This window comes from Hippoglossus stenolepis, chromosome 6, assembly GCF_022539355.2.
Source record: "Hippoglossus stenolepis isolate QCI-W04-F060 chromosome 6, HSTE1.2, whole genome shotgun sequence".
In the NCBI taxonomy this organism is placed as follows: domain Eukaryota; kingdom Metazoa; phylum Chordata; class Actinopteri; order Pleuronectiformes; family Pleuronectidae; genus Hippoglossus; species Hippoglossus stenolepis.
In genome coordinates this window covers 25,645,446-25,658,215 of record NC_061488.1, presented here as the reverse complement: position 1 = coordinate 25,658,215, position 12,770 = coordinate 25,645,446, and the positions used below count along the sequence as shown (strand labels likewise).

The 12,770-nt window shown below is 40.3% G+C and overlaps 1 protein-coding gene across 3 annotated transcripts in view; it reads right to left on the bottom strand.

Moving 5' to 3' along the window:
* The window catches only part of prkcz (protein kinase C, zeta), a 135,447-nt gene that overhangs the window by 53,095 nt on the left and 69,582 nt on the right, over positions 1-12,770 (bottom strand). For all 3 annotated transcript variants that reach the window (XM_035160068.2, XM_035160069.2, XM_035160070.2), the window contains one exon: positions 3,490-3,621. In XM_035160068.2, the coding sequence (XP_035015959.1) occupies positions 3,490-3,621 (132 nt within the window). The remainder of the gene's footprint in view (positions 1-3,489; positions 3,622-12,770) is intronic.

The following is a 12,770-nucleotide window of genomic DNA, read 5'->3' as shown; positions in this document are numbered from 1 at the left end:
TGTTTGCAAGCACTAAGGAAATGTGTCTGTGTTTGGAGAGATGCTAAGCTAATGCACAGAGAGCTGCTAAGTCACTTATCCGGCACTGAAGGTACTGAACTGAAGCTGTGATCAAGGGGAGGAATCCCCCTGCTGACAGCAGACAGTTCACTCAGCACCAGAGCATGTACTGTATTGACTACATTGATTTTCTAGTCAGGATTCAGTTTTGGATCTTTGTGTTTTTTCAGACGCTTTGTGGTCAAACGGATTGATTGCATGGAGCACACTGATTTGCTGTCCCTAAACTTGATCTCTCGTTTCAGTGGAATGGGAGGAGGGAAGAAGACAAACAATCCACAGTGACAAACAGGAAACGTCCAAAGAGAGATTTTCTGAGTTGTGAACAGCAACATCACATCATATTAAACTATTTACTGCCCCGAACAAAAGTAAACGAAAGTCTCCAGATAAACACACAGTGCAGAGCAGCCGTTTGTGAGGCCTGATCGCTCAGAGTGAGGCACATTCTTTTCCCTTCATCAAAGCTCACATGACGATCACGTCAAGCTGTCAGCCAGACATTTCTAAAGCAAGATTCTATTTCTGCTCATGAGAAGAAGCTTTTCTGCTGTGAGTCAGGTTTCATTTTCACTTTCCAAAAAAAATCCTTCACTGGATACAGAATTATGTGGATATATAACAATCTGGGCCTAAGTGACTCTGGCTGTTTGTTTTTGCATATTTTTTCTCATATTTGTTTAACTTTTTGTACTGTACGTGCCCAACCATTCTGATCTGCACCTTCATAATCATGATACAGAAATAAGCACAGGGAGGGACTGAGACTGAGAAGCAGTATGAAGAATACAAGGTTGGAATACACTTGTATGTGTAATATGTTATTTGTTAGTCTCCTCTGCTGCTGACTGTGGTTTCTGGCTGGGAGCAGATGGTGGTGGTGACTGCTTGCCAATAGATTGTTGTGTTTAGACAAGAGGATATAGCATGTCCTCTGAGAGGCACCACTTCCTAAGCGCTGACTGGACCAGATAGTGACTGGCTATCAGAAAGTGAAAAGACAGGTTGACCAGGCCAGGGCTAGCTGGTTAGCATGCTAACTTCAAAAGAAGCAAAGCAGTGATAGAAATAGAAACAAAACCCGCTCTGGACCCCCCGTCTGACAGTGACCTAATTTTGCTTTGCCACCAGTAGACAGAGCGGTATCAATATTTTAATAACAATAATTCTTCTTTGTCATTATTATTATTCCTTTTTATACAGAAGATGTGAAAAAGCCTTTTGTGTCTGTAGAGGGAGCTGTGTGTCTCATAAATGTCCTTGGGTGCCTTGCTCTATTAACAGCAGACATCAACTGATACAGTTTAAAGTTGTCCACTGCCTACACTATTCTAAATTCAGGTTGCACAAGATCTTTCCGTCTGTCTCACCATTGTGTGACAGATGCAATGTGACGGAGGACACACTGTCTCACACCTTCTGGACCTGCCCCTCACTCATGGGATTTTGGACTATTATTCAAAGGCCTATAAAAGGCCCATTTAACCGGTAGCTGGACTTGCCATCTTTTGCTGCTCTCAGTCCACGTTGCGCCTCCCTATAATTATACCACAATCCCTGATGCTGGGGATGATTGTGGCCAAAATACTTATTATGAAGGAAATCACCCTCTCCCCCCTGATTCCAAGTATGGATGGGTGACATCGTCTCAATCAAACAGCTGGAAAGACTAAAGTTCTTTAGGACCAACTCAAAAAAATGTCATCTATCTGGGATCCATTCTTTGCCACCTCAAATCCAAAGAATAATTCACTGATGTCATATATTATTGCCTCTGTTTACACCCTTGGACGTCGTAGATATCAGGCAGCCTTTTGTTATTTTGATTTACTTACTTTACTTACTTTATTCCTTTGTTTTTGTTTTAAATTCCTTGTTAATTTCTGAGTTTGTCAACTGTTTCTGTTGATCTTTGTTATCAAAGATTCAAAAGAAAATACAAAATGAAATGTCCTTGAGTCAGTGTTGGTTTGAAAAGTACAGAAATCTGTGCCTGTGGAGTTAGTGGAGGACACTCCTCCTCATCTTTGCTTTAGGTCATAGGATTGAAAACAAAGAAGAAATATATTTTTGAAGCTTTGTGATAAGGGTTATGCCTCGGCAGATGTTTGAATCAAGATTCTACCAAAAACCTTGTAGGCTTTAGCCTTTCTGTCATAAATGTTTAAATTCAGTCATCCGGTTAATTGCAGGGATCTTGGAGCACAGGGAGACTGTTACAAAGAAAACAGATGGTGCAAGAATCACCAGCAGTCTGACAATCAGACTCACAACAACACCTCCATAATAAGAAGAAATCCACAGTGAACAATAAAAATGACCAGCCTAACTGTCCAATGGTATTATCCAGCAGATATGGAGCCAGATCAGGCGCCAGCTTTGACTTGCTGCATTTACATGCACAGTTTGTCTATGGGAGAGGGATATTAGAAACATTTCAGATGTTTACAGTTTAGTTTGTATATATGAGGCAGTAGCAAAACCTGTTTAACGTGTTAAAAACTTCATAGGTTTCATCCATACTACTACTTTTTAGTTTGAAAACAACTAAAAAGTCAACTGTCAACATCTGTCAACTCAAATGTTCTGGCTACATATCAGTTTTAATTTCCGCCCATACTAACACACCTGAAAACACATACAAATTTACCAGGTCCTGCTGGACATGGGAATTGTCCCAGATTGCTGGAATAATAGCTTGTCTCCTACACATGTAAGGAGGTGTTTCATTGTAAAATGCAGAATTTAACTGAACAACAGCTGTTGGCAAAGACAACAAGGTCAGCAACACGTTTTATGCGTTCTACACTGGTAGCCGAGGCTAATGCTGGTTGTTTCCTTCTGGAAGTCATTACGAAGGAAAAGACCCAGTCAGCAAGTTGTTGTGAGTGTGATCATTGTTTCCAAACATCTCCGTTTCTGCCCGTCCAGACTAAAATGCAACCCTGGAGTTTTCAAACTAAAACGGGGCCAGCAGTGACTCAAAACATCCCCATTTTATTGGCTTAAAAATTCAGAGTAGTGTGGATGCTAGCCGTATCCGTAACAGAGTTGATGCATTTTCAAACGCAAACATAGTAATGTATATTTTGGACTACTTGTTTTTCATGATCCATTTAGATTACAGTGTTGTCGTGTTCCCTGGTCTCACCAATGACTCAAGTAAGTACAGTATTATAATAAATTCACATAGAAATGATCACTGCAAGTCACGAACATGTTCAGTTAAAGTATCTGAGTCATGTTCCACTTGTCCTGTTATCACTTAATACTCTCTGGCTGAGGGAAGGAAATCTTCATCATACATGTCGACAACACGTAATCTGTTTTTCAGAGTTTGCCAGTATATTGGGTGACTGCGTTGGCGTTAGGTATGACAAGCTGGCGCTCTGCTTCCTGCTGCTCGGAACATGAACATGAAATACTCACCATAAGCCTTTGGCAGGTCTGAGGGATGAGTCTGTGACAGCGCTTATGGACAAGCAGTTTGCAGTTGATACACTTGTAGCCCTGCCTGCCCAGCCCCCATATCCTTTCACTACAGTGGCCACAGTAGGCTTTCTGTAAGACAAGAACGGGACAGGTTAGTCTTTACCTTATATACCGGCTGATTAGTCATCAAGGATTAATGAATAGGGATCATTAGCGGTGTCTCAATTGAGGGGCTGCATCCTTCGGAGGCTGCATTTGAAGACCGACTGCGTCACAATGGGGCGACTAAATTGTCCCAGTTCCAAGACTGCTTCAAATAAGGCCGACAAATGGCTCCTTACATCCCAGAGAAACAAAGACTCCAACGGGTGGATTCTTCCCAGCCCCACCTATCCTAGGATTCACTGCGCTTCAGCATTGCTTGACTGTCATGCTTCAACTCAACTAAACAGCTGACAGAACCAATGGGCAACTTTCTTCAGCTCTGTTGCTAGGCAATATCAATATGGTCAGGACGAGCTTGTGAGACTGATCACAGAAGTCCTCTGTAGACCAGACCATCTTACTCCGGTTCAGCCTTCGTGATCTACGCGGTCCCTGAAGGAGGCCGACTTTGTGGGCTCCAAAGGATGCAGTCCCTGAATTGAGACACGGCAGTGGACAAATATACAGTGGCAGGATGTGATGAACACACGGTGACAGCATCACAGTGAGTTCATACATCAGATTAATTACACATTTCATTTGATTCTTTGTCTTCTCTTGTGAAGACAAAGAATCAAATGCTATAAGTCACACACACTGGACTTATAATATTATGGTCTTATGATGTTGATATAATATAAATGAGTGTCTGAGAGACGGAGCAACATTAGCATTCATCTGTTTATTCATTTGAATAAAACCTGTCGACTATCGCAGAGGGTCAAACAAAAGGGAGATTCAGGGTTGTCTGACCAAAAAATTGTATTCCCAAAATGCAGTTCTGGAAAAAAAAAGGATCTGCTCATAATCCAGAACACACAGGCTGATCTGTGAGGTTCGGTGGTGTTGGTGCATCCATCCATCCATCCATCCATCCATGTGATTGTGGGTACTTGGGGATGGGATGGGCTTTTTTTGATGTAAACACTTTGTGTGACATTTTGTTCGCATAAAAAATTCTATATAAATCACTTCATAAAGACATTTTATTCACTTACAGTTACTGTAAAATTGTCCGTTTCACGTAAAAAAGTGTATGAAGCTCTTCCAAAGAAGAGCTTCATCTTGGTCTCATCAGCCCAGAAAACCTTGTTCCTGAGACTTTGTGGATCACCTCTGTGCTTCTTTGCAAATACAAATATGAAATCACATATTTATTAACACACAGAACTAAAAATGTTACACGAGAGGTGTTACAGGGAGTGGTCTCAGGAGGGGACTTAACTGACAGATGTAAAAGATACACCCGATATACAATCTGTATATATAAAAAATACACTTTAAAAGTTAATATAAACCTATGTTGTCTCATTAACTGAATTTAAAATATTATAGAGCCAAGGGAAGGGGTAATATAATAAATAATTTAAGTTGCACATGTATGAGGAAAATACTTAGAGGTATTCAGAGAAAATAAAGTAAAACATTTGCATTAGTCTGAGATTAAATTCACAATTTTCTAGAAAACAAAACTTGAAAATATTGTGTTTAATCTTTTTATCTAGGAACCACCATCAGTCATCAAAACAGGAGGCTAAACTTACCATCAGATTCAGCAGATAAGAAACACCTGTAATTTTAGATTTGAAATTTGAATCTACTGTAAATGCAGAACACAGCTACAAGTAAAAATACTTTTTCCTCTTTTCCAGATTTTGTTTAAACTTTAAACTATCCCGCCCCTTTTCCCCTACACTAATGTGCCATACTTATTTTTTATTTATGCATATGCATTATTTTATATTTATATTTTTCCTTTTTATTGAAATGATGATGTTGGATTTGTACTTGATAGAAACCCAAACACAGAGGCAGTGCTGCTGTGAAACTGTCCAATAATACATACACATATTGTATTTTCAACTTTGCCTTCAGAAAAACAAGCAACAACAAATATTAAATTTCAACTTTGACCGAATTTGTCTTCCAGAAGGAATTTTAACATATTAAAGAAAAACCTCTAAAGACGACAGAGACAGCAATAAAGTACAAAAGGACCTGGTGAGACTGCACATGTGAACCCCCTGGGAGCCTGACTGCGACCTGCTGAAGTAACAGCAGGACTGACCAAAACTGACCACAGGTCCAAAACCCAAATGCTTACTTTCAAAATGTAATAAAAACTTAGGTTAGGTTCATAAGCAAATGTATAAAACATCATTGCTTATACATATTGAGCCCATCACTTGTGGTGAATTCCACCTTCATTATATGTGGGTTTTTTGTTGCATTTCTGGGGTTGTTGTCACTTTCACTCTGTGCTCTGTCTTGCAAAATGAAATGGTTCTTTCTAAAGAAACTTACCAGTACAAACTTACAGATGTGTAAAACAAATAATTTTCAGATAAATATTTCACCTCTGCTCTAGAGGTCTTTGAATTGTGTTCTTGGGTCAATGCAACTGTGCAGCTCCACCAAACTCAAAACATATATTTCATGTTGTCTGACTTGTTTTTACTGAATCCTTCATACATTATTATCCTGTGTACAGTGTGTTATTATGTCTGGTGAAGGACTTGGTCTCCTCCCTTCCCTCACATTCATCTATTGTAAAGCTGAGATCCACTGAAGTTCACTCTCTGTTACATAACATGGTCTCCAGAGAGTTTGTTCTTTGATTGGTTCTTCCTCTGTGGTTATTTTGTCACTCGTCTCTTACATTGCTATATTAGTACCAAAGGATGTTTTGTTTGCAGCTCAGTGTCCCTGGACATCAATAAATCTGTCGCTAAAACGTTTCACTGGAGACTAAAGACTTAAGATGCTGTGCGCGCACTTCAATATATCGACAACATTCATTCACGGGGTGTGCACGCCGACAGTGTGAAGAACAAAGAGTCCCCGTCACCGCTCTGTTGCCATGGAAATTCTTCAGCGAGACATCAAAGGTTTCCCTCAGTCTTTCTAATCTAACTCTACACAGAGGTTAAGGCGTACATTTATAAATTAATCACATACTTTTGCCTCGCTCCACGTTTCTCCCTGCACTGCAAACACAAGCTGAAAGTATTCAGCAGTGTAAGGTGAAAAGAGCTGTTGCCGTCACTGCGTCAGTCTATGGTCGGGCTTGAAAACACCAGGGAGTGCTATTAGTTATGCCTTTTATTCTTTAGCCCAGAACACATCCAGTCCCACGCTGCTTTACCCCCAGCACTGATAAATAGGCAATCACATAAAGTCAGACTGACATCCTTAAGCTTCCCTTTACAGCACTGTCTGATCGACGGCACAGCAGAGGCCTCGCATACGTGTAAACAACAAGTTTAAAACCAAGTTAACAGCTCTGCAAAGTTTAACGCTCACATGCTCACAATGATAAAACTGCCGCATGTTAACCATGTTCACTGACACTGTTTTCTAGCACTGTCAAGACAGAGATTCAAAGAGGAGTCCAGAGTGAACCACTGCATCCTGAGTGACTCAGATATTTTACAGCACAGATGTGGGCTCATTAACGCTGCTATCACTGACAGATACAGCGTGTAACTCCATAAAATAACCTGGTCATCTGTCAAGATCTGACATGACACATTCTGACAGCTTCTCTGATGACAAGAAACTCACTTCACTTCAGTCAGGGCTTAGCAAGGGATCCTCAAAAGACTCAGAGAAGTGTTCTTCAGCAAGAGCTTTAATGGAAAGATGAAGAGAAACATGAGCAACATGCAGCGTTTTAGCCCATCTCTATTGGCTCCCTAGCTTTAAAAAAATATGGTAATAATGCAAATAATGTACACTTTGCTATCATTGTTGTAGACCTAAAGTAAAAAATGATGTAACTGTGAATACAAATACATACAATCTATAATAGGCTATGTGTAAAATATGTAAAAAATATACTGAATTAAAAAAGAAATGTATGCACATCAAATGATAATTAAGTCCTGCAACAAAAATAATGGCAGTGACATAGTGTCTAAGTGTGTGTGTCTGTGTGTCTGTGTTTAAGCTCGCTATGGATTCAAAATTAAGAAAAGACTGAGGAAAACAATGCGTGGGCAGTTTCATTTGCTTTCATCAGCACTACTGCTGCCTTATCAAAATGTTTGATTTGTGGTGAGAACTTAGCAAAGAACAAAAATGTAAAACAAAAAAATGTAATGTGTACGGCTGGGCCCATGCTGTGTACGGCTGGGCCCATGCTGTGTACGGCTGGGCCCATGCTGTGTACGGCTGGGCCCATGCTGTGTACGGCTGGGCCCATGCTGTGTACGGCTGGGCCCATGCTAGTTTGTTGGTAACTCAGGAGATAGTATGGCGTGGAAACACATTCCCATGCAGTAAAACATACAAATTTATCAGAGCAACTATATACAGATTCAAACCCTTTTCTTTAGTGTAGCACTTGTTTAATTTTATAAAGGCACCAAAACATTGGATTCTTTTTAAAGAAATGCAAAGTTTAAACAATAAAATATCTATTGAAAGTCTACCTTAGCCACTTTGTGTTGGAACATATGAATGAATGCTATTTTAGACTTATTAGTACTGTTAATAGGCTAATTTAGATGCAGTCCTGCAGCCACATGCAGCTTCTCTTGAGTATGAGATAGACTTTTATCGACTGACAGCCCTCCACTCAGCCCACCATGACAGATCACAGGACTGCCTGGAACCTGAGAAATATGCTGAGAAAAGTTGTCTGATTCATCTTGACACTAAAAAGACTGTGCATGGAAATCAGGTCAAGTATAACAGGATGCAACAGATATATCCCCAAACATCAACCATTGTTATCAAAACTGGGAGAATGATGTGTAACCTTTTATACTCACTGTCAGCTACTAGCAGCCTAAGGAACAAATCTGGTGTGACAATACAAAAACTGATAACAATGAGGATGACATGAATTTAACATCGACAACATAAATCATTTCACTATATTACAGGAGTTATAGGTGTAACCCTGCATGAATTCTGGTGGTATATGTTTAATGACTAAGACTAAGTGTTGACAGCCATTCTAACAACTCTGTCAGTCTGGCCCAGTGGTGAAGTCACAAAGACACATGCCGCTGTTAAACAGGTATAATGAGAGGTTAGCGAGGAGCTTTGTGGATGCTGTGTTCAACACACCCCAACAACCTACACAAACTTTAGTGCATTGTGTAAAACTATTTCCTCCAGCAATGCTCCAGAAGACTACTGAAACAATTCAACACAACTTGATATGTTTTTCTTTCAGTGGATTTTTTTTCTTTTTAAATGTTATTACAGTGTGACTGAATAGTTACGGCATGCCTCATAGTTGTTTTCTTTTGCCAAACAGTCAACTATGATCACAGTCTCTCCTGCTGTTCCTGAGTTACAGCATGGAATAATGGCTAGAAAAGTGTCACGATGTCAAAGTGAAGTTGAATTTTCACCTTTGGACGTTCATGTTAAATTGGGTCATAATTACCATGTGACATCTTAAGTTATGGCCTAAACTAAATGGATTACCGCCCTGCTGTTGTACTGCCTCCGCCAACCAGTAAAGTTTTACTTTTTCAAATTCATATCACCGTGACCTTTGATCCCTGACATCGAATCAGTTGAGCTGTGAGTCTAAGTGAACATTTATTCCGAATTTACAATTTGTAATTGGCATTCACAAGGCAGATTGACCTTTACCTTTCACCTAAAAATTCTAATCAGGTCATTCCTGAGTCTAAATTAATGTGCCAGATGTAATGAAAATACCTTAGTGTGTTCATGATATATCTAATTCACAAGACCATGATGTCACCATGAACTTGACCTTTAACTAAAATCTAATCAGTTCTACTTTGAATCCAAGTGAAAGTTTGTACCAAATTTGAAGAAAATCCCTTAAGTATGTCTTGAGAAGTTGTGTTCACAAGACCAAAACCATTTTCAGTAAGGTCACAGCGACCTTGACAGTTAACCTATGACCCCCACAATCTAGATCTTAGTGCAGCATTCAACACTATTGAGCATCACATTTTATAACAGAAACTAGAACAGTTAATTAGCATTAAAGGAACCGCCCTAAACTGGTTTAAATCATATTTTTCAGATCGATTCCAATTCGTGCAAATTAATGATGAGTCATCTGTGCGCACCAAAGTTAACCACGGTGTTCCACAGGGCTCTGTGCTCGTCCCAATTTTATTCTCATTATATATGCTTCCACTAGGAAACATTATCAGGACACACTCGGTAAATTTCCACTGCTATGCGGATGACACCCAGTTATACTTGTCAATAAAACCTAAACAGTGTATTCAATTAACTAAACTCCAAGCATGTCTCAAGGACATAAAAACCTGGATGACCCACAATTTTCTCTGATTAAACTCAGATAAAACAGAGGTTCTAATACTTGGCCCTAAACACCATAGAGATACATTATCTAATGATATAGCTGCGCTAGACGGCATTGCCCTTGCGTCCAATGAAACAGTCAGGAACTTGGGAGTGATCTTCGATCCTGATTTGTCCTTTAATTCTCAACAAATTTCTAGGACCGCCTTCTTTCACTTGCGTAACATCTAAAAAATCAGACATGTCCTTTCTCAAAAAGATGCAGAAAAACTAGTCCACGCCTTTGTTCCATCCAGACTTGATTATTGTAATTCCTTATTATCAGGCTCCAGCAGTAAGTCGTTAAAGACTCTGCAGCTTGTCCAAAATGCTGCAGCACGTGTCCTGACAAGAACCAGGAAAAGAGAGCACATCTCCTGTATTAGCTTCACTACACTGGCTTCCAGTTAAATCTAGAATAGAATTTAAAATTCTCCTCCTCACCTTCAAGGCCCTTAATAATATGGCACCATTACACCTCAAAGAGTTGATAGTACCATATCAACCCACTAGAGCACGGCGCTCCCAGAATTCAGGCTTACTTGTCGTCTCTAAAGTCTCTAAAAGTAGAGTAGGAGCCAGAGCTTTCAGCTATCAAGCTCCTCTCCTGTGGAATCATCTCCCACTTTCAGTTCGGGAGGCAGACACCATCTGTACGTTTAAGAGTAGCTTAAAACCTTCCTTTACGATAAAGCTTATAGTTAGAGCCGGTCCAGGCTTGTCTTGGACCTGCTCTTAGTTATGCTGCTATAGGTCTAGAAGGTCGGGGGACACATGACACACGGAGCTTCTCTTCCCAGCTTCTCCTTCCTCTTCTCCCTCCTTATCACATCAAAGAAATTAATATCTCATCAATACATGTTACTGACTTGACTTCTCCCCCGGAGTCCATTTGCCTTATCGTCCACAGATCCAGGGCCGCGGCTGTGGCCACATCATGGATTATGATGGTGGATCGTGAATCAGAGATCGTGATCGTAATGGCGGATCCTGTATAGCGGATTCTATATCGTGCTGGCTGATCGTGATAATAATGGCGGATCCTGTATCGTGTTGGCATCTGATAGTGGTGGTGGACCACGATCGAGGTGGCAGCTGATGGTGGATCATGATGGCGGCAGTGGACAATGACTGTGGACTATAGTGGCATCCAATCTTGATTGTGGATCATGATCGTGGTGGCTGCTGATCATGGACTATTATTACAACAAGACTGCTTGATATACAATATTTCTCTTTAGATACTCGACCATTACTGACAATAATTCATCAATTCATTGACCTTCCATTATGGTACAAAGTGTTCTAATCAATACTGTAAATACCCTTATCTTCCTGATGTTCTCCATTACACGTGGCATCTATTGCACTTCTGTCCGTCCTGGGAGAGGGATCCCTCACATGTGGCTCTCTGAGGTTTCTACGTTCTTTTTACCCTGTTTCCTTACTCTTGTTGAGGGTTGAGGGCAGAGGATGTCACACCTTGTTAAAGCCCTATGAGACAAATTGTGATTTGTGAATATGGGCTTTACAAATTTTTTTTATTGATTGATTGATTATGATACTTGACTAAAACTGAACATATAAGCCTTGAGTAGTATAAAGTCAGAGTCAGCCAAAGTCTTTGAATTCTTGGTTCAACATTTGTACATAACTCTAATATATTATTATCCTACAGCCACTAGTGTAGCTATAAACAGATAATAGTCCACCAAAGCATGCACATGTAAACCTGTGTTGGCCCTTCAGTGAAAAGTGCTGAAAAAATGGTATTTGGCCGAACCTAATGGCTGAGGCCTGTTGTATTTATCTATGTGGGTAAAGCCCCTTGCTTTCACCCCCCATGTTGTGGCCCCCTGCTGGGGATGGAAGGGTAAAAGCTGCTGTCCATCACTGACATAAACTCTATCTATATAATCTAAACCTTTTGTGACTTCCAGCTGGCAGACAAGAAAAGACCAGTGGGATTGAAAACAACGTTTAAAGATAATATGCGAGTGTCCAGTGAATCTCTGGAGATTAATGTCAGTGTACGTCTATTTCAAATTCAGCTCTCACCCTGATAACACATCTCAGCAAGTCAGGGTTGGAAAATATCACCACTTCCCAGCCATGAGACAGGGTGATTATTTTTGTTTGGATTTTACCATGAGTGTCTCTTGTCTGTCATCACTCTAACGGAGCCCTTGTGGAGGCAAACAGCCAGCAGGGATGACTGAATTCTGCTCCCTCATGTAGGAGAGGGGAGCTAAAGAGACCCCACTATCTCTAAAGGGAGGGATCCACAAAGCTGCTTTCTCTGCTGCAACATCAAGAGGAGAAGCAGCAGGACAGGGAGGAGGGAGACGAGACAAACATGTAGCAACTCAGAGGAAGGAGAGAGAGACGGAGTGAGAGAAGGGAGGAGAAACCTGACCTACTTCTCCTTGGCTTATTTATATGCTGAGTACAACAGATTGAGCCAACCAGAATCTTAGGATCTGGCATAGCAACAACAGTCAGAAAAAACAACCAGACTGAAAACCAACTGGTTAACAATGCAAACACTCACCTCTAAGTTGCAAATTCAGGTTAAGACAGCATCTAAGGAATGAATTGAAATCAATCTTTTTTATACATCTAATAATGACTTTATAAATATATTTAAATACTAGTGCTGTAAGGGAAAGGCTTGTGATATTCTATTTATTTCTGTCAACCAATGACATAAAAAGACTAAAGCAAACAATATGTTAAGACATAAATCTTTAACAAAGGTCTACAGCCAT